This window comes from Misgurnus anguillicaudatus, chromosome 23, assembly GCF_027580225.2.
Source record: "Misgurnus anguillicaudatus chromosome 23, ASM2758022v2, whole genome shotgun sequence".
Classification (NCBI taxonomy): Eukaryota; Metazoa; Chordata; class Actinopteri; order Cypriniformes; family Cobitidae; genus Misgurnus; species Misgurnus anguillicaudatus.
Window position 1 is genome coordinate 22,677,360 of NC_073359.2, and position 23,441 is coordinate 22,700,800.

The 23,441-nt window shown below is 37.2% G+C and overlaps 1 protein-coding gene across 1 annotated transcript in view; it reads left to right on the plus strand.

Moving 5' to 3' along the window:
* The window catches only part of lrp1ba (low density lipoprotein receptor-related protein 1Ba), a 332,672-nt gene that overhangs the window by 168,546 nt on the left and 140,685 nt on the right, over window positions 1–23,441 (plus strand). Inside the window, exons 24-33 of the mRNA XM_073862191.1 lie at window positions 1,612–1,809; window positions 2,366–2,570; window positions 2,857–3,021; window positions 3,902–4,146; window positions 7,242–7,373; window positions 8,850–9,077; window positions 9,362–9,536; window positions 10,305–10,399; window positions 12,972–13,121; window positions 21,538–21,678. Of these exons, the coding sequence (XP_073718292.1) occupies window positions 1,612–1,809; window positions 2,366–2,570; window positions 2,857–3,021; window positions 3,902–4,146; window positions 7,242–7,373; window positions 8,850–9,077; window positions 9,362–9,536; window positions 10,305–10,399; window positions 12,972–13,121; window positions 21,538–21,678 (1,734 nt within the window). The remainder of the gene's footprint in view (window positions 1–1,611; window positions 1,810–2,365; window positions 2,571–2,856; window positions 3,022–3,901; window positions 4,147–7,241; window positions 7,374–8,849; window positions 9,078–9,361; window positions 9,537–10,304; window positions 10,400–12,971; window positions 13,122–21,537; window positions 21,679–23,441) is intronic.

The following is a 23,441-nucleotide window of genomic DNA, read 5'->3' on the forward strand; positions in this document are numbered from 1 at the left end:
TATTCAAGCTCTCGGTGGAAGAATATACGGGTGTGAGGCGTTTGGAAAAAAGAGCCACAAGTTAACAACGAATGCTAAAACACCTGTTGCAAAGCATCTTTTGCAGCGATTTTTGTGTGAGAATATCAGTGAACACTCCTGACCACTCGGTGAGTTTCACGTCTTTGTAAACAAAAGTTTAATGCATTTTAGGAAGGATTGTTCCAGTGCACCATTAAACCCATTGTAAAGGTGGGAGGTGAAACACAAACACCCAAAAATTCACAGGGCAGCCGCATATGTCCAAATTTCAGTCAAAACCGTTCTATTTCACCATAAACAATCTGAAAACAGGGCTTTAAGTGTAAAATACTGAACTTGTCCTTTATGAACAACTTTTTCCAACTCAGCTTTGACTATAATCCAAAGATAAAGCGTGAACTCGACGATAGATGCTGTCCGCAGCGTGCCGTTGCCAAGTCCTCTTCCTTTTCGAGACAGATTTGCACCAGTTGTTTTTTTTTCTGTGGGTTTAAGATGAAATGATTTCGTTCATTAGTTATTGGTATTTGGGCTGTGAATATTTGTGGACTACTTTTGAATGTCCATTGGGATGGTTTTGATACGCAAATCTGGCAACCCTGGCTGTGCGCTTGTTTGGTTTGGATTCTATAGATTGTAAATGTAAACAAACATTTTAATCAGATTGCAATGTTTAGTGTGCATGTAAACTTTATTGTAGTTTTCTGGTTACTATGGTCACCATCCACTCCCATAGTAACTAGAAAATACTTTAAAATGACTCAAAAATCGATTAAAAATCTTCTTTTTCTTGTGGTATGGGGGTTCAAAGGACATGAGGGTAAGCATTGACAAAATTTTCATTTTGGAGAAAATTATCCCTTTAATGCATTTCAATACCCTTTTAAAATGCACCTATTTTATTGCTAAAAAACAACGTTATTTTGTGTATTTGGTATAATACAATGTCTTTGCGTGGTTTATGGTCAAAAAACACGCATTATTTTGCACATACCATACATTTTTGTAGCCCCAGATATTACTGTCTTCCTGAAACGCACTGATTTTTTTTACAAAACTCATCGATTTATAAATAGCTCTGTGTCCCTGATTGGCCAGCTAATCTGTAGGTTGTGATTGGTCTGAATACCTCTGATTTAGTCGGAAATGTGACGCTCCTTACCATGTTTGAAAGATTTGCTCACAATGCAATGCTAACAGCAGCAGGAGGAATTATGATAATGTCGGCTTTCTCTACATCACCAATCCCAGGAAGTAAATGTTGCCTACAATTCGTGTGTTTGTTGTAGTCCAAGAAAAGAGATAACTCACGTCATCGTTTACTTTGGGGTTTGCACCTTTTGCATATCATTAACATGTACTAATACACACTTACACACCAAAGGAAATGTAAAACCGTGAATCGGACGATAGGTGCTCTTTAAATTATTATTTCTTTTAATTATAGATCCAAGCATTATTTTCTCTATTAGGCATTGCATTTGTAGCATTTTGGGGATTTCAGAATAAATTTAATATTTTCATAGGAACAACCAAGGTAAATTTTTATTGCTTTACTTATAATGTCTTATTGTTTTTTATATCATGTAGATCCCTTCGAGGCCTTCATCATATTTTCCATCAGGCACGAAATCCGACGCATTAACCTGCAAAGGGGCGACTACAGCCTGCTGGTCCCCGGTCTCCGAAACACCATTGCTTTGGATTTCCACTACAGCCAGAGTCTGCTGTACTGGACCGATGTGGTAGAAGACAAAATTTACCGCGGGAAGCTGTCTGACAGCGGAGGTATATTGCCCAGTAACTACAATGTTTGACCAATTAGCCACTAGCACCATAGAAAAAATATGACGGTGGACACATAACAGTCAGTAACATTTGATCATGATAGTAATTATAAGTTAAATTCTACAGCATGGTGAGATTTCTCTGTCTGTTTAATCAGAGAAAGTGCAAAGTCACTGTACCGGTTGTGTTAATATTTCAGCTTCGAAAGCCTCCAAAAATGTGTGAGAATTAATTTACACCCAGATCACAAAGAAATAATGTGGGAATTGCATTGTCTTTAGGACACATGCTAACATATCAGGGACTAAACCAGGGTCCGGAATTAACGCTTGTCAATTCCGTGTGAATAAAACTTTTTTCGGGTAACTAAAGAAATGAACATTACATCACTACATCACCATAATGTACTTTAAATCACAATGTAGAAATTATTATCTTGCCAATTTGTGTTCTCGAATTTGTCGAGCTTTGCGTTAGCAACACAAGGGTCATGGGTTCGTTCCATTGATATGCACTTTGGGTAAAGTATCTCAAAGTACCTTTGGTATCTCTTCAGGTGTCTCTGGCATTGAGGTGGTGGTCCAGCATGGATTGGCCACCCCCGAGGGACTCGCCGTGGATTGGATAGCGGGCAATCTTTACTGGATTGATAGTAACCTGGACCAGATCGAGGTGGCCAAGTTGAACGGCGACTTACGCACCACCCTTATCGCCGGGGGTATGGAGCACCCACGGGCGATAGCCGTGGATCCGGGCCAGGGGTTAGCATTGAGAAAAAGCCAAAAATCATTTGCATTTTCTAAATTACTCTTTAGCTTTAATGAACAAGTCCGGTGATTAATCGCTTCTTAAGGTTGTTTGCTGATAGTAATGAATGCATCTAATCACCCATAAATGAGGTTTTTAAACGATTTCCAGAAGGTTTATTACGATAGAATTGGGCCATTACACATTCTTACCTATTGTTCAGTTGCACTAATGGTGATGTTTTTAATGAAGATGTGCCACGTGAGAAGAAGCATTGAAACGTTTGCACGATTTCAACAGCGCTCTCTTCTGGACCGACTGGGACGCTACGTTTCCTCGCATCGAGGGAGCTTCGATGAGCGGCGACCGCCGACACGTAGTCTACAAGGACATGGGCACGGGCGCCTGGCCTAATGGACTCACGCTGGATCACATGGAAAGGAGGATCGTGTGGACAGATGCCCGGTAAGATGCTCTCGCTTTTAGATTTGTTCATTTTTTATGACATTGTTTTTGCGGGACAGTAAGAGAAAAGGTTTTTAGAGAGATGGCCAAATATTGGGTCGAGTTGCAGTCTCTTGGGAACGTAGAGCGGTTGAAAATAAACTTCCCGTTGAATGATTGATGTGATGGCTTTCCGAGTTAATGTCTAGCCGGATGAAATGACAGGTGGACGGATACATTTATTATAAATTATTCTGTCCATCAAGTGTTTTTCTTTTTGCATACTGTATGAGCATTAGAGCGATTGTGCTGACACATTTCTAAACCCGTGCAATCTATTGAGTTCAATTCTCTGTGTGCCCGGTGGCCCTGAATGCACTACAAATTAATATTCAGATAATGAGATTCTTGGACTTAATGAAGAATCTGATCAATTGTCTGCCTTCGATTCCCTCATTTCCGGCCCTGCTATATTCAGAACGCACTTTTTTATCTCTCTTGCTCATTTTCACTCTCTTTCTCTGTATCGCTTAACAGCATCTCATTCGGTCGAGCTTCTTTCAATGGGTTTTTTCAGTATTGAAAGTAATTCTTTCAATGGCTTTTACACTCTATACATACTATTTGGAGAGCACGCACACCGTTAATACCGTTTACCGTAAACTATTTGTGAATGGCTAGAGATGCCATTGACGGCATCATCCATTTCATTCCTTAATGATAAAAGCTTGGATGCATATCTGAATTCAACTTGATGATGTCATCCAATAAGGAAAGTTGTTTCAGAGGCACAGCAAGTTATTGAATTTAATCTTGAATTAATGTTTTAGGTCAAGTTGAACTTAAAATACTCTAATGATGACAATGGTGATGATGAAGATTATACTTCATCTTCCCGCAGGTCTGATGCTATATACTCCGCTCTGTATGATGGCACGGGCTTGATAGAAATTTTGCGGGGGCATGAGTTTCTCTCTCACCCGTTTGCCGTGTCTCTCTTCGGGGGCAACGTCTATTGGACCGACTGGAGGACCAACACGTTGACCAAAGCCAACAAGTGGACCGGTGCCAATGTGACCGTGATACAAAGAACCAGTGCCCAGCCTTTCGACCTGGAGATTTATCATCCCAGCAGACAGCCACAGAGTAAGGAACCTTCAGCCTCTTATATTCAATTTCAATTCAATTTTATTTATATAGCGCTTTTCACAATTGGTAATTGTTTCAAAGCAGCTTTACATTAATTGAAGCAGGGAAAAACACAGAAAAATCGACTGAAAGCATAACATAATACAGATAGCATAAGCAGCAGAATTTTCTGCGGCTATGAATCAACATTATAAACGAGCGTATTACTACTGTAACGTATAGAAGAGGGTGCTAAGTTAAGCCAATGAAGGCTGACTCCCCGGTTTGAAAAAAACCCTAGGAGAAAAAACCCGGACTTTTTTAGCCGGGAGAAAAAAAGTCCTAGGAGGAAAAAACCCTTGGTTTATATATATCCCAAGGGTTTTTTCCTCCTAGGACTTTTATATATATATACTGTATAATGTAAACGAGTAAGAAAATTAAACGGGTTCTGCCGGTGGTCGTTGGTCAGGCATCAGCTGGGCATCACGTTGAAGGACTGCTAGTAAATCAGGGATGTTCCGACCTTCACATTTACCGGAACTGGGTCTGTTTGTCTCATTGTCCTCGGGAGTCAGAGCATCTCCAAAACTGGTGGGGTGTTCCCGGTCTGCAGTGGCAGTACCTATCAAAAGTGGTCCAATGAAGGAAAAGCGACAAGGTCATGGGCGGGCCAAGGCTCGTTGATGTACATGGGGAGCGAAGGCTTGCCCGTGTGGTCCGATCCAACAGATGAGATACTGTAGTTGAAATTACTGAAAAAGTGAATACTGGTACTGATAGAAAGGTCTAGTGGAGTCCATGTCTCGACGGGTCAGGGCTGTTTTGGTGGCAAAAGGGGGATCTGCACATTATTAGGCAGGTGGTCATAATGTTAAGGCTGATCGGTGTATATACAACATATACTGTAAATGCATAATGTGTGTGTCTCATTGCCTCCCTTAAACTCACTGTGCATTAAATTGTACACATTCAAGTATTAGTTGTTTGTTAAATTAAAGTATTTCAGATGAAATGCATATAGAAACCTTGTTAATGTTATGAATGGACCTGAAATCAGACTTGAAAACACAAAAGAACAGAGATGGGACTTTTTTCCCCTTAATTTTTGAACTGGCTAAACTATATGATAATAAAACACTGAAAATGGTCTTTGAAATACAAAGACACAAAATTATGAAACGTGAGACATCTTAAGATTGAAGGAAGTTGTGATGTTGAGTTAGCGCATACTGACCCGGTTTTGGCACATTCCCATTTCTCACTGGAAGATTTAATGGACTAATTGGCTAGAAAGCTGTTGTCAAGAAATCCCATGTTACTCATGATTTCGATGTCTTTGATAAAGCACCCTTTATAAAAGTGAAAGTCGACCTACAAGATTTTAGGGGGTGGCACACTGGCTCAACTATGTTGTCTTACAGCAAGAAGGTCCCCGATTCAAGCCCCGGCTAGGTCAGGTTGGCTTTCTTTACTCCAGGTATTCCGGTTTCAATTAGAACTTAGTACAAACAGTACAACATGTGTTGCTAAAGTTTAAAACGTACATTACAGGGTTTGTTTACTACCCAGCTGTGATGGTAATTTTGTGTTGCGTTTAACAGCTAAATCCTAAACATTATATCCCCGACTCCGTTCCACGTTTTGCAGCTCACATTTTATTGGCCTAATAGAATTAGCTCACCGTTTGGGCAACATTAAATGCGTAAAAGACGAGCCAAACTTGTCCAATTAATAAAACGCAATCGAATCAGCCCGTGATGGCTGTCCTGCATCTTTTCCCTCGAGTGAACATCTGTCTCCTATCATCACTTTGAGTTTGGCATCGGCCTCCAAAGCAAAATTACACCCTTAATGGTGCTAAGAGACTCTTTGTTAACGGATGGTTCTGGATAAATGTTTATAATGTGCTGGCAGAAATATTCAGCAAAGGGCTTCAGATAGTGATTGATTGGCAGCTACGAACCTAAGTTTGGATGGATGCGGTACGAAGCTCTTCTGTACTGACGCAGATTTGAGCAGAGGGACTTTCATGAGACACTTGGGTCTGTTTATCTTCTTTTGCGACGACTTCAATTGCAAACTATCCTCAAAAGAAGACCTTGATGAGAAGTTGATAAAAGTGAATCTTTAATCTTTTAAAATTATTATATTTAGATGTCTCCTTTGAAAGCATGTTTTAAAAATTACTTTGCAGGCGTTCTGTGAAGGTTCTCATTTTTTAAAAACAAGGCTAGTTTGCAAGTGTGTTTTACTTTTGTTTTGGTGCTTGCTTATATAGATTCAGATATTTGTTCAACCTTTTTTCATTACCAGATCTGAAAACTTATATTTGATATATCAGAATTGGCAAAAAGTGGCTGTTTTGGCATACTTATGTTGTTACTATGTAATAACTATGTAATTACTATGTAATAACATGAACATCATTTTAAAATGAGATGATTTCACTCAAGCAGTCAAGGATTCATTTAATATGTTGTGTCTCATGCCCCAAGCTTGCATTTTTAGCTATGTGCGTGTTTCTACAATCTCATTTAAAAGTGTGGAGGAACAACCTTGCTATGAGCAAGAACAAACCCTAGGATTGCTGGGATGGGAATATGGGGCCTAATTACTCAGCACGGCATCCACATATTCACTTGTTAAGCAGAGTACTTTTGGTTACAGGGGACTGCGTGTACCCATAAAAGATGCATACTATAATATACCACCTAAAGCTGATTATAAATGACACATTGCCCTCGAAATTCAGCTTCATTTTTTTATGTTTTAAATAAGAAAAGTATCAACTATGTTTATTAGTTTTATAAGTGTGATCTTTTGCGACCCATAAAACAAAAATTGTAAATAAATCACTTTGGGAGTAAACTATTAGCCAGGAATCTAAAATAATCAACGCTATTTCACAAGAATTCATACATATTTTACGAGTTGGCTAATTCGTATTAATTCATACGACCACATTCATAAGTTTTTGTAATATTTGATTAACTTCGTATGAATTCATACGAATTAGCAACGCGTAAAATACGTACGAATTCTCATGAGATCAGGCTGAAATAATAGCATGTAGGATGTGCTTTTTATAAATATTTTGACTTCTCTCTCAGCACCCAACCCATGTGATGGTAACAGAGCAAGAGGTCCGTGTTCTCACCTGTGTCTTCTAAATTACAATGGTACCGCATCTTGCGCCTGTCCACATCTCATGAAACTCGCATCTAACAACCGAACCTGCCAAGGTAAGCTTGACCCATCCCGCTGTTCCTAAACATCTCTTTATGTAAGAACACTATAATTTTAGGCTTCAAAAATAAAGATTATCCTTGGAAGGAACATTGTAATTTATAACATGGGGCATAAGAAAAAAGATGAATCCTAATATTTTTAAATGTGTGTGTGTGCGTGCGTGACTGTGTGAAAATATAGATGGTTTCATCAGAAACAAAAATTCTTAAACACTAAATTCAAGCAAAATTAAAGAAAACTTTGCTTACCCCATTGGCAGATTTTTTTTGCTTGTTTTATGCACAAAATCACTTAAATTTGACATTTTTGGTCTAAAAACTAGACTTATTTTTCTTGGGTCGTTTTGCTCATCAAGAAAAAGCATCTTAATTTTAGAATTTTTAGATATTTTTACTGAAAACAAGACAAAAATACTACAATTTTTTTTCTTGAAAATCATTTTTGCAGTGTATGCTAATGAACACGCCGTTAAATTTTATAATTAAAGACAAATATTAACTTGAATAATTGAAATCAAAGCTTATGCTGAAGAATGCAGTATAATACAAAATACTGAAAATTCCCTTTATTTTTCTAAGTTATTCTTCAAGTAAACAGTCAGTGATTATGTACAAATAATTGAACAAAGAACAGAATTAATTTTCTCTTTTTTCAAAATGTGACCCTAACTGCAGTGAAAATCAAGCTAAAGTAATTTTTCAGCCATTTACTGTCTTCTACATAAAATCATCCTACATAATGTAAAGAGCATTGTGTGAAAACATAACCTTGATATCTTAATATTCACAGAGTAAGGTCATGTCAAGGATTGAAGTCAGTGTGAAATCTAACTTTGATGCTCATTATTAGATTATAAGACCTGGATTTCACAGACAGGATCACTCATAAATTGTCATCATGCAGACGTAAATATACATGCACTTATACGTGGGTCAGATACTAAGCACAGGTATCAAATTGAGTCCCTGATGTCATTACAACATTTTTACTGCAGATATACTCAGCAATATGCATTACAAACGTTTGTTCATAAAATGGGTGTTCTACAATTGAATGGGCCTGAACATAAAAGATAATGTCTGATATCGAAATAATTATAGTGGGTATCAAGAGACTTCTGTGACCTACCTAAACTCATTATAGACTGAAATGGAGATCTCTCTATAATGGCTGCCCCAGAGATCTCTTTAAAGGTCAACAAAGGAGAATTTACAGTATGACTCTTGTAAGTCAAAGATTTTTAAAGTTAAGGGCACTGATTATATTGTATATGTTTAGCATATGGGACAAATTTTTTTATGGGTGTTGAATTCCTCCAACACAATCCTGGGCTTCGCCAACTAATATCAGTTTACATTACATTTGCATTTATACATTTGGCAGACTTAAAGTGCATTAAATCTATACATTTTACCCACAGCCTTTTGCACTGCTCTTTCATTTAAGCTCCATTTTCCTATTCTTATTAGGTGTTAAGAAATTCCTGCTGTACGCTCGGAGATCTGAAATCCGAGGAGTGGATATAGATAACCCGTACCTCAACATCATCACGGCCCTTACCGTACCCGACATCGATGATGTCACGGCGATGGATTATGATGCGGTAGATGAGAGGATTTATTGGGCTGATGTGAAGACCCGAACTATAAAACGGGCGTTTATTAACGGAACCAAACTCGAAACTGTCATGTCTGGAGGTAGGTAGAGATTAAATGAACTACTTTATAAATCAAATTGCATTGTGCTACTTCACCCACTTCAGTTGATAGATGAGCCAGATGGATCTTTAACAATCCCTGTAGAAATGCAAAACTCCTAGTTAGGTTTATTGTTATTTTATTATTGCAATTTATCCCGATTGTTCTGCAAGGGCTCACAATCAAGTGTCTTTCAGTAGCTCTGATCATGAGGTTTGTTTTATGAGTGTGCGTACTGTATGCAAATTATTCATCGGTGAAACGTCTGTTGTTTGTGTTTATAGACCTGTCCAACGTCCGTGGCCTTGCTATTGATTGGCTTTCCAGAAATATGTACTGGATGAGCTCGGACAATGATGAGACGCACATAAACGTCGCTCGCCTGGACGGATCTCTCAAAAGCACTGTTGTTCACGGCATGGATAAACCCAAGTGCCTCGTCTTACACCCATCCAAAGGGTAACGTAAACTATATTAACCCTAGAATAGCAGACATTTTGAAGTCAAATGATAAATTGCTATATACTATTTATATCGATATTATATTATCATCCTATTATTTTGATATCCGATGTAATTGCTTGTTTTCATTCAATCGTCACCTTTCGTTAGCCTCAAAGCTGCTTACGTACATCAGTTAAAAAACTAATTATTGAACAGATCTCTGTCTGTTTTCCACCATCGCAATTAACGGAAGTTATTAAAGTCATTTACTCAGAGTTGATTAAGACTGACAAATTGTTATAGCTATTCAAACTCCAAACTGGTCGTCAGCCAATCAGAAACTGGCATTTATCATACCCTTGTTTGGCTGGTCAATGACAGCTTCTTAATTAGCATGAATTATTATTCCAGACGTACAAGCCAATTAAATCGGAGCCAGTCGCTGCCATGGTCTACACAAGATTGGCTGATCTTAATGTGTTTTGTTCAATTTAGTTTTGTTTGAGATGATCTGTGCCCCCCGCGTTACTCTTTTCTACCGGCTGTCTGATCTTTTTAGCGTCCGATCCAGTCGACATTTCTGAAAGTCGCTCGAGATGTATGAGGAAGATAGAGACGGGCTTTATTTGATTGTTTTCTGACCTGCTGTGATACCGAAGATAAAGTTCTTTCATACCTCCCGGCCCTGACACGAGTCCCCGCACTTAAAGTGACATAAAAGCATCCTTCATGTCTGAGACACATCAATCTCTCTGAATGTATCTTGTTTGTTGTGGTCGACAGGAAGATGTTCTGGACGGATGGCAGCACCATAAACATGGCCAACATGGACGGCAGTAACATAAAGATTTTGCATCAGAACCAGAAAGAGCCAGTTGGTAACTTATCATAATTTACTCTTAAAATAACATATCATGAAAATCAGACTTTTTCCATTTTTAAGTGCTATAATTGGGTCTCCAGTGCTTTTATCAACGTAGAAAATGTGAAAAAGATCAACCCAGTAACTTAGTTTTGGTAAACCATTTTTTCAAGTATGTGACAAAAATAGCTAATTGAATTTTGGCTCCCATTGTGATGTCAGAAGGGGATAATACCGCCCCTTAATCTGCACTTTCCAACCACAGCACTAGCATTAAGTGCAGAGATTAGCTCATTTGTATTTAAAATTGACACACCCATTAACCGCACATTTTTGCTCAAACCTACAAAGTGTCAATATTAACATGTTATAATAAATTATATATGTGGTATTTTGAGCTTAAACTTCATATACGTACTCTGGAGACACCAAAGATTTATTTGACATCTTAAAAACGTCTTGTGACGTGTCCCCTTTAACAGAAATATTGTATTTAACCAGATTGAGCAATCCTATTACTATAAATAGGAGACAATGCAACGGTCAATACGACCGCACTGGCGACGAAAGTCCCACCTTCCATTATTTATCAATAATAAATATAAAAATTATTTTCTTGGGGAGGGGCTCTGTACAGAGTTGTGTAAGGCACTTGTCAACCTGCAAGCCTGGAGTATAGTCTGTTTTTTGTATACACAAACGTACATGCACAGTCAAATACATAACCTTGCAGAGCATTGTTTATTTGACCTTTACATATACATAGACGTTTGACACATGCGCATTGCGACAAATGCAATGCATCTCCTGGGCTACGTACTACATTTTCATGGACGCGCATGGGCGACTGACGCGTATAATGTACGCAGATTTACAAAAATACAGCGGTGTGCGCGCACTATTTTGATAACAGTGTTTGCATACTATTTTGATAACGAAATTTGCATCACTGTGCATAGACCCTTGGGTGTGTGTAAAACCTGAACTAATTTTTAACTTAAAGGGGTCATAGCGTGAAAATCAGATTTTTTTCCATACACTGAAAAAAATGATTCATTGAATTTAATCGATTTTTTTAAGGTAAGTGGTTGCAATCAATTTATTTAAGCTACATTTAAACAAAAGTTGTATATTTTACTTTACTTTACTAATCTTTTTTTGTTTAAATAGAGCTTAAATAAATTGATTGCAACCACTTACCTTAAAAAATCGATTAAATTCAATGAATACTTTTTTTCCAGTATTTATGTTCTATAATTAGGTCCCCAGTGCTTATTTCAACCTAGAAACATAAAAAAGTAACTTTATTTTGACAAGCCATTTTTTGCAAGCATGTGAAAAAATATGTCGTTCAGATTTCGCCTGTTTTGTGAGGTAGGTAGCAAGGCAAATTACAATAATACCGCCCCCTTAATCTGCACCATACAACCATGGCACTGCCATTTAGTGCAGAGAGAAAGAGAGAGAGAAAATAATTGGCATCACAATTGAGTTGCAATTGCAACAAACCACCATCATTACGATCACTGTTTGCATTTCTTCAGCTCATTTGCATTTTAAAGGACACACCCAAAATCAGCAAATTTTTAAACGGACCTACAAAATGGGAATTTTAACATGTTATAATACATTATCTGTGCGGTATTTTAAGCTAAAACTTTTTTTAAGCTAAAACTTCACATAAGCACTCTGGGGAGACCAAAGACTTATTTTACATCTTTAAAAAATATATCATAATATAACCTCTTTAAGAAATAAAACTTACTGTACAGTTGATGTCAAATCGAATTTTTGGTCAGATATATGTTGTTGAATTGTGATATTAGCATGTGATTTTATAGACATTCGTGCTGGCCTTATGGCGTGACTTCCCTAAATAGACTTTGGTTATTACTTATATGTTAAATTATCTTTATTTTAGTCGTTTATATGGCCGTTTGATGACCAATAATCATAAGGCAGGGATATACTGTAAATACCAGGGGAGGGGATAACCCCCCTTTGCCCCCTAGCAAATTGCACCCTGTTTAAACTGAATGCAAAGCAATCATCATAAACATGGACATGTTAATCTAAGCATCATATTACACATTTAAATATAACTATCATCATTTAATAAAAGGCACCAGTTACATTAGTCATTACTATAGGTTGTGTTTGGTACTTATGTAGTAATTTAATCTGAGATGTCGCCCAAAGTCTCATCGCAGCTCTTCGAGAGCGCACTATTTCCTCTCTACTTATAAAGCCGAAGTGTCTCTGACATACACATCGTATTAGTATGGCTTAAGTAGACTCGGTTATCATTAGGACATGAATGCTGGTTTATTGTGAATGAAGAAAACACATGAAAACAAACATCTCTTTGAATGCTAATAACGCCGCTGCTTGTTTGCCGTGGGGGTACTGCAGATATGAAATAACCAGAGCTGCGTTGTGTGTTGATAGTCAACGGATGAAACAATGTCCAATTTCTTTTTTGTTCAAGTCAGCCGTGTCCATCTAGAAAATATCTCACTGCGGACGATTTTAATTACTTAATTTCTAAACCATAACACCCTCACGATTGTTTTTCTCATCCTCCTCAGGGCTTTCAATAGACTACTCGGCTAATAAGCTGTACTGGATCAGTTCTGGAAATGGAACCGTTAATCGGTGTAACTTGGATGGGAGTGGCCTAGATGTGATTGACGGCTTAAAAAAGGAACTACGGAAAGCTACCGCGCTGGCAGTGATGGGTGAGTAAAAGCCGCTTTTTTGGGGGGTGATTATCAGCGGTAGTTCAGTAAGGTTAATTGTACCAAGCAAATCAATAATGCTGATTAAATAAAGCAGTAAGAGACAGATATACCGCAGTGCGGTTTAACACGCTTGGTGAGCGGGCAAACTCACTTTTTTAAGAATAATTGTGGGTTTTTTATACAATAAATCAGTTGATACTGAATATATATATATATATATATATATATATTAAAGTCATGAGGTCACTACTGATGTCACAGCTTTCTGAATATAGATACTTAAGCTTTGATACTACAACGCTATGAATTCGAAAGTGTGGTTGATTTTCATAAATGGCCTTTTACATACCAAAATGATGTACTTTTGGTGAGAAGTGATGATTTGGGCGGGGTTTGATTTTAGCAGGATAGTTCTGATTAGATTATGAAATGTGGGCTAGGATATTATTGGTAAATATTATGTTGCCCGCCCATGCGGCCGTTGTTATGTCAATAAAAAAGAAACGTTGTTTCAGATGTGTTTCTAACAAAGAAAGAATCATATAGAAAACACAATGTTATACTATTTCTTATTTCATTCCTCGAACCTGGTGCATAAATCTGTCAGTAAAGTGTCCGGAGATGGAAAAGGGATAGACGTTTAACATTTTTCATCATTTGTGGATTGACGTTAATTTTAAGTTTAAGTGTACAACAGCTGCTTCAAATCCGGAGGATCATCAGCTAAAGACATCGGTTCTGACTTCTGGCATATGCTGCATATGTCTTTCCCCTCACCTTCAAATCTTCAAGAAGTCTTATTATTAGACCTAATTTAGTCACAAAATTTTTTTTGGTTGAGGTTTTATGGTTTCTAGGGCAGGGTGGTGCATGGCGATTTTTGTGTGAGCATATCAGTGAACACCCCTGACCACTCGGTGAGTTTCACGTCTTTGTAAATGAAAGTTTAATGCATTTTAGGAAGGATTGTTCCTGTGCACCTATACACCCATTATAGAGGTGGGAGGTGATACAAGAAACACCCGATAATTCTCGGGCCAGCATCATATATCCAAATTTCAGTCAAAACCTTTCTATTTCATCATAAACAATCTGAAAACAGGGCATTAAGTGTAAAATACCGAACTTGTCCTTTAAAGAGCACCTATTGTCCGATTGTAACTGTGTATCAGTACATGTTAACAATATGCAAAAGGTACAAACCCCAAAGTAAACGATGACGCTAGTTATCGTCTCCAACGTAAATCTCTTTTCTTGTACTACAACAAACACACAGATTGTAGTCAACAGTTTACTTCCTCCGATTGGTGATGTAGACAAGACCGACATTATCATAGTTCCTCCCAATTGCCTGCAAGTTAACACCTCTCAGCAACAGAATCTTTCAAACATGGTAAGAAGCTTCACATTTCTGGCTGACGTCACAGGTATTTAGACCAATCACAACGTACAGATTAGCTGGCCAATCAGGGACACAGAGCTTTTCAAATATGTGCGTTTGAGTAAGAGAGTGAAATCTGGAACTACAAAAATAAACCACTCGAACACATTGTATTATACAGAATACACAAAATAACATTGTTTTTTAGCAATGAAATAGGTGCACTTTAACAGATTTTGGTCATACTACCAAATGACCTCATTAATTTTGTGTGATTTACTATTTTCTACATAAAAAATGCTATCTCGTGGCAATTTGTACGTATTTTACAAGGTGGCTCATTTGTATAAATTCATACAACCACATTCGTACATTTTTGTACTATTTGCTTTTGCCCCTGTGAGTTTGGGGCTAGGGATGAGGTTTCGCTATTGTTTTTTTTTTATGATAAACGTATGTTTTTGTATGATTCACTTTGTACGAATTCACATGAATAAGCCAACACGTAAAATACCTACGAATTCTCGTAAGATCAAGCTGAATCATCCTACAAATTTTGTGGAAATGTAATATCAAATCAATGTAAAATCAATGACTGAAATTAAACTTTGATTCACCTAATCTCATAATTAAATTGTTATTGCTAATTTCATAATTAGTTGAGACTTTAGCCTGGATTTTACGCACCGGGCCACATATTAAGACATCTTCAATGTCTTAAATCAACCTAATAACCAAGTTCTCTGCCAAAGTTGAAAATCATTTCGAATTCCCAGTTCGCACATATAGATTTTTATAGACATCTGAGAAACAATTTGTATCATCATCTGAAACAGAATACAAAACCATCTGAACCTCAACCAATCAGACGCAGCCGCTTGCAACTCCTAATGCAATAAGACCGAGAGACGTCCCAACAAATTGTTGAGATACAAATTGTTATTCCCCGGTTAGTTCTCCCCGTTTTCTATGGTCCACTGCACCAAACGCTGTTTATTCTCCTCGTTTATGCCTGTTGGTCTGGTGCCAGACAGAGGCTGATTTTATTTATTCAAGGCTGGGTTTAGTCCTCAGTAGCTTGCGAAGAACATCTAACTTGTTTATGTGTGTGTCTGAAGTATGAGGTCTCAAATTAAGAGTGTTGTGGACACTGGAGAAACAATATGTTAGATGAAACCATGTGGCAGGAGGCACATATGCATGTTATGGATAGATATACGGTTATTGAATCAAACCGAATGGTAACAGCAGAGATTTTCATAACGCCAGTGCACTGGGATTTGTTTTTAGAAACTTGCTTCATGCATTTTATCTTTGCTACCCTATTAGCTGCACAATAACAGAACCTCGTCCGGCACGTTCTCTCGTCTCATGGCCGTTTGATTATTACACCCGTTTGTTTAATATTAATGTCTAATTAACCTCAATTTTTACCAGCCGTCTCTGGAGTCGTGCAACAAGTAAAGCGATAATGAATTATTAATGACTTCTCTTCCACTTCATTTTCTCTGTCATTGTTGTCTTTATAGAAACACAGTCTGTCGTTTTTCCACATTAACACCATGAACTTGGACAATAGTAAGTTAGTCCCACTACAGCAAATGCTATTAGCATCCTTCTGTAAATGCAAACATACACTATTTGCATGCCTTTTATAAATAAGCCACATACTTTGCACAAAAAATTAATGGGCCTTGTTCTACCCTCCTAATCACTTTGGAGACACCATAATGACTTTTTTGTATTTTTGTCTGTTTCCGTCGAAATATAAAGGTGCAAATAGCCTTGCAAGTAGCGAAAATTAAACTTGACCCTAAAGATGCAATGAATTACCTTGAATTGCGCAGGGTTTTTATTGAAGCGTTGATGCATTTAGTTAACGTTAGAGCTTGAAGTGCTTGACATTTGAAAGTTGATTTGCTGAATTATGTAAAAAAGTACTTTATGAATGTTTTGGAGCATGCTAGTTATTATACATATCTTTAAAGTCCCTGTGAACAGGAAGTCGAGAATGACTTTACTTCCATATTGTGACGTATTTTTGAGTGAAACGGGGTGTGACGAGACACTCAATCCACAAGACGAGACACGAGATTGGGTTCACCAGAACGAGAAGAGATGATATTTTGATGATATTAAAATAAATGAATAAGAAACTGAAATCACATTATTTTTAAATGTTTTAACTTATCAAGGACTGGCCCTAACAATTATTTTGCTAACTGATAATGAAGTAATTTGTTATTTTTGGGTAATAAAAATAAGTGAGCAATAGCCTTTAAAATTACATAATAAGGAAGATGCAATAATAATTGGTTCAAATAAAGTATCAAAACGAAGTTACATTAAACAACATTACATTAACAAACACATTACATTTGTGGTCTATAGATAAAAATCATTATGTATCAAATGCCTGCAGGGGGCGATAGTGGACTCGTTTCGCGGATGCTATCTTCACTTTCACTTTAGACGGAGAAACGCTTATTTTTAGCCAAACAATGTTTAAATCCATTTAATCCGTTTTATAGACCCATTAAAAGTTTGTAAACATTGCAATGTCTCCGGGTGGGCGGGGCTTTGCTGGAGGCAAAAGAGCCACGGACGAAATGTTAAAAAGCGTAAGCTAGCACGTTTTAGGAGGGATTTCCCGATTTCTGCGGGAACGTGACGGCTATTTTTGTAAATGAACTCTCGTGATTTTAACCAGGTTTTGGATATTTCCTAGACAACATACGAATTACTTTCGGGAGGTTTGGGTAATTTTTTCAAAGCATAATGTCTAATGTAACCTATCGCTGGGCTAAGTATGATTAGCAATGTGGATTATTTTAAGAGACTATTCAAAGGATGGCACACACATCTATCGCTGTATGTTTGTTTGATGCTGCGTTCACACCAGTCACGGTAGAGGCGTCAAGCGCGAGTGTTTTCAATATTAAGTCAATGTGAAGACACGTTGACGTGCGTCTGGAGGTCTCCCGGCGCGAATGAGGCGTTTAACGTGGCGCGGTAGACGCGATTACGCCTCATTAGCGCGTGTAGTTTGCGCAAATGGCACGAATTGAGCGTTGCCACGGCAAACGCGCAAGTTGAAAAATTTGAACTTTGGCGGGAAAACGCGCCACGTTAACCAATCAGGAGTTTGCTCTAGTACTGACATGATTACAGGATGCGAGCGAATTCGCAGAAGCCCCTTCCATGACGCATATTTCCGCGTGTATGTATCGATGACAAAAAAAATTGACAGGTGCAATGGGCGGGGTTAACGGATGTTCCCACCCAAGCCGTCAAGCTGACATCATCAGCGAATGATTGCCACAAGAAGGCGAATGTTAATTTTTGGATATTAATTAAAGTTTATGAATTTATGAAGTAAATATGGAATCTACCCAGGCTAAGGTCCGTTTAGGAACCCTGTTCTCCATTTAAACAATTCTTCATTGCATCCTGCGTGAAGTGCATGCCGAGTCTTCGTAATTAATTTTCCCCGGGCAAGTGTCTGCCAACGGCTGATAGCTTCGGCTCAGGCCGAGAGCTAAGAATAGTCGTGCTTGCTTTTGGCATCTGTATGTAATCCATTCAGGGCTGCCAGGGGATTGCGCTCGCACCTATGGGATTCATAAGTGCTGAGGAGGTGAGCAGAACAGAGCAACGAAGTAGAAGTACAATGGGCTGGTTCGTCGCCAAGGGAAGTTGCCTTCCTAGCACTGTGGCAAAGGAATGTGCGGCTAGTTGTGAGCTTTTCGGGTCACCGGGGAAATAGATCTTGGGAGAGTTGGCTGCCTTGTTATGAAGTGTAATCACAGATGCTGTGTGAGAAGTGATTTTTTTCAGGTCTGGTTGTTTTCTTTGCTTCTGGAGTCAGTGTTGTATTATGCATTAAAGGCTGAGTTGACAGAACTGTGGAGCTTAGTGGATTTGTAACACACGACTGCAGTGAGAAACCGAAACGGATTTGTACACTTCAAAAAAGCAGTTCGATTTCATCCCACTTCAGGTTTTTTGATGGTTTGTTGACACAACTAAATCTGTGTAGTTGCTTTTTATATACAGTGTATATAAAGTATGATGTAATATGATTTCTAGTGTACTTGTGTACTTCGCATGAAGCCCAATGCGCATGGATTTCATTACCAGGGAATACACACAAATATAAAATGCATAGACTGTAAGCAAATTTGAAACCGCATTTTTTATTAATAGTTATTTAAGTGTAGTTTGCGTGATATTTCATAATAATCACAAGACTACACTGATTTAAATTGTTATATTAAGTTAAACTGAGAAAACAATCAAACTAAAAAGAAATAAGATTAATCTTATACATTTTTAAGCATCACATTTTCAACATGCAATCAAAATAGACACCATTTATCTTAAAGGATTACTGCACTTTATTAAAAAAAATCCAGATAATTTACTTACTCCCATGTCATTCAAAATGTTTATGTCTTTCTTTGTTCAGTTGAGAAGAAATTTTTAAGTTTTTTAAGGAAAACATTCCAGTGATTGATTTTTCTCAATTTAATAGACTTTATTGGACCCCAACAGTTTATAGTTTAAATGCGGTTTTAAATTGCAGTTTCAATGCAGCTTCAAAGGGCTCCTAATGATCCCAACCGAGACATAAGAGTCTTATCGATTGTCATTTTTGGCAAAAAAAGAAATAAAAAATATGCACTTTAAAGCACAACTTCTCGCTAGCCGTGTGATGTCCCAGTGCGACCTTGCGTAAGCACATGGAAAGGTCACGCGTTACATATGTAAAACGCACATATGCAGACTATTTTAAACAATAAACTGACACAAAGACATTAATTAGTATCATTTCACTAGTGCTGGGCAAAGATTAATCGCGATTAATCGCATACAAAATAAAAGTGATTTTTGGCATAATATATGTGCGTGTACTGTGTCTAATTATTATGTATATTTAACCACACACACATTCATATATTCATTTCAGAATTGTTTTACTTATATATACATTTTTTAAGTTTATATTTAATATAGAATATATAAAAATATAAATAAATATATATAAACATGTAAATGTTTCTTAAATACATACATGAATGTGTGTGTATTTATTTATACATAATAATTACACACAGCACATACTCATATATTATGCCAAAAATCATTTTGTATTTTGTACTTTTATTTTGTATGCGATTAATCGCGATTAATCTTTGCCCAGCACTACATTTCACATACAACAACATCAGAATGGTCCTCTTTCTCCACACTTGTAAACGCTGGGGCGGTTGTTTCGCATACGTCAGGCTTGACCTTTTGACATGATGACGTAAATACGTAAGGTCGCGCTGGCGCCTCACACAGCTGTGCAAAATGAGAAGGTGTGGTTTAAAAGTACTTTTTTCGTGCCAAAAATGACAATCGTTTTGATAGATAAGACTTTTATGCCTCGTTTGGTATCATTTAGAGACTTTTGAAGCTACGTTGAAACTGCAATTTTAAAGTGCATTTAAACTGTAAACTGTTGGGGTCCAATAAAGTCTAATAAATTAAGATAAATCCTGGAATGTTTTTCTTAAAAAACATACTTTTTCTTGAGTGATCAAAGAAAGACATCAACATTTTGCATGACATGGGGGTGAGTAGCTAATAATTATCCTTTAAGACGTAGCTGCTTTTGTAGATGGTTTCGGTGGCAAAACCACAAATAAATGCCCAAAATAGTGGCCCAAACCGGAAGACTTCCGCAAAATATCAATAACAACAGTCCTTCTAGAGTAGGTTATTTTTGATAACAACACTGTTAGACTTTTTTTGTATATATAACTGTACATGTTTTTTACAGTTTGATGCCTTTACCGCAGTTCCATTTTACAGTATAATACCCTTACTGTAACCTAGTTTAAAAAAATATATTGCCTTGAAGGGGAATCAAACCCGGGTCACCAATGTCGTAGGTCTTAATAAAAGTTACTCGCTACACTCCCCAGGTAGCATTTTCTGTCCCGACACTCCGAGGAGCGAAATCTTGGTGTCACTAGTGTTTTGAAGTCTTGAGGTCAAATTCAAATCTGACGGTCAAGCATTTATCCATAATCCCTTTCTTGTTTCTATCTACAATTCTCAATAAATTATTTACACTGCTGAAAAACAATTCACAATTTGAAATTTGCTTCACTGCTAAAAGCATAACAAATAAAATGTATTTCATTTCATAGATATATTTATTTTTCCATTTTATATACTTTTTTTAACTACAGTAAGCACTACTGCTGTTGTTTTACAGCAGTCTACCACAAATTCAAAACATACAGTAAATCACTGTAAATTAAATGTTAATACCCATGATGCAATGCATATTACAGTAATGAACTGGAAAAGAAAATGATGGTATTTTACCGGGCATTTTGTGGTAAGGAACTGTAGAAATTACAGTTAAGTCTAACAGTGAAGTTAAATAAATAACAAGTAAATAACCTACAATATTAACTACAGATCCTTGAATTCTTACCTGGCTGCCAAACATCTCTTCGCACAGCGGTGATCCATGCACACCAAAACATTTTTCTTTTCTACGAGGTATTTGTTTCAGACCTAAAAACAATAACAGACCGCAAGTTAACTTCGGGCTAGGGGCATAACCGTGGCAACGCATATGCGTCTGATGAAACGTCTATAATAATTTATTCTTTAATGTACAACATTTTAAAGAAAACATGTTGTCTTAGTAGCCTTATCTCCATGTAATAACTCGCTCTGCCTCTAAAATGACTTTCCTTTTCTGGTGGTGTCATCAAACCTTCTTCTAAAAATGAGTTTTTACAATGCAATCAATGCTAGAAAGATAAAATCAAGTCATGTCCTACATTTTTCTTGATTAAATTCTTATACTCAAATATGTCACATTACAGAAAAGTGTTTAACAGCATTCGTGTTGACTTTAAATGTGGGTGTTGAACCTTAAGAAAGTCGTCTACATATTTGAGAGTTTTTAGTGTTTTGTGATTGTTAAATGATAGCGTATGTGTGTGTGTGTTTTTTTACAACCAGGTGGAAAGCTATGGTGGGCGGATGATATTTTGGCTCAGCTGGGTACTGTTAACAAGAGAGATGGAAGAAACCTGACGGTTCTCCGGAATAAGACAACAGGAGTCGTTCACATCAAAGTGTATGACAAAGACAGTCAGAAAGGTAAACAAAAATATGTTTGGCTGAAATTAAAACGCAGACCTAACAATTTCAGAAAAGTAATTAAGATTAGAGAAGAAATTATAATAATTTTTTTCACCGATAGCCGATTATTTCGAGTGAAATCTGCTGATGCCGATACTGATAGTTTGGTGGTTATATTAACTTCATATAATGACCATTAATATAACGACTATTAATATTAAACATTAAAAAGTTATGTTTCTTTACATTTTCTATACACAGAGCTCAAATTCATTGCATTTTCCTGTTCTCTTTTGATTGACAAGATATATCGGCCATGACTATCAGCATGACTATAGTCGATAGTGTTAAAAAAATAGTTTTTATCGACCGATACCGATTATTGGCCGATATATCTAATTTATCTCTCTAATTAAGACCAAATCCATTTTGCTTTTTAAACCTACAGTATCTAGACCAGGGGTCTCCAACCTTTTTGCGAGCAAGGGCTACCTCAATGGATAAAACAATCTGGAGGGCTACTTTTTTATATAGTCTAGGGATGCACCGATATGGAAATTTTGGCCGATATAACCGATAACTCTTTATATTTGGGGGGCGATAACCGATATATATATAGGCCGATAAATATTCATATTAATTTCACAATGAAAAACTCCCAGACCGCGGACATCTTGTTTTGCGCTAGACTAGCATACTCTTCTTAAGCCCACAACATGTGTCATCTTCGTGCTACGTCACAGAAAGCACCAATCAAAACTCCACATGGCCAGCAATGAGCAAGTGAAGTGGTTCAACAAACCAAAATAATCCATCATTTATCGGCTTTCATTTATCGGCCTAATTTTGCTATCAGACCGATAACCGATAATATTAAAAATAAGCAGTTATCGGCTGATAACTATATGTTGGCCGATATATCGTGCATCCCTAATATAGTCTATTCAAAACTTTTTGTTTTACTTGTTGATTTTATTGTATTTTACTTGTTGATATGTTTTAGTATTGTTTAAAATGTTAACATACATAAAAGAAGCCAGGCTAGTATAAAAAAATATGTAATAAATACATTTTACAATTAAGACTATTCATATAATTAATAGAATTTGGCGGGCACCTCACAGACCCGCGGGCACCACGTTGAAGACCCCTGATCTAGACTTTAATGTGTTTCCAGAAAAATCCAGGGTTTCCACATCTTTAACTGGATCTCTATTTACACTGTATATATCCACTGTTTAAATTTTCAAGACTTTTCTATGACATTTAATGAATTTTTCCAAGCCTGGTAAGCACAATTTTAAAATCCCCATTTTTCCCAAAGTTCCTCGAGTAGGAATGCTGACTCTCTCCAATACCGGTTTGTCCGAGTTTTTATTAATGCCTGTAGGTGCAACAAGATAAAAGCAGATACTTGGCACAATGTTGATTTTTTTCTGCGAGGTAAGGCTACAAATGTATTTCATGAAGGTTTCTCTGTCAGCTAAACACTGTCTAAGCTTTCCTCCATCTTTGAATTATGGGCTAAAGACATTCATACCACCGAAAGTCCTATTAGCGTAAGAGCGCTTGGTCCTCTAAATGCTCTATTAGGATTAAAAAAATGGCAATTAAGGGCTTTTTAAGGTAAATCTTTTTGCTTCCTCCTCAAATCTTCTCATACCAATTAGCTCCCTCATTTATCTCTTTGACGCGGACCTCATGGGAGAGCAAGCCCGTCTCATTACGCCACTTCAAATGAACTAACTGGGGTGTCCAAGGAACAAAGTCAAAGCCGTGGA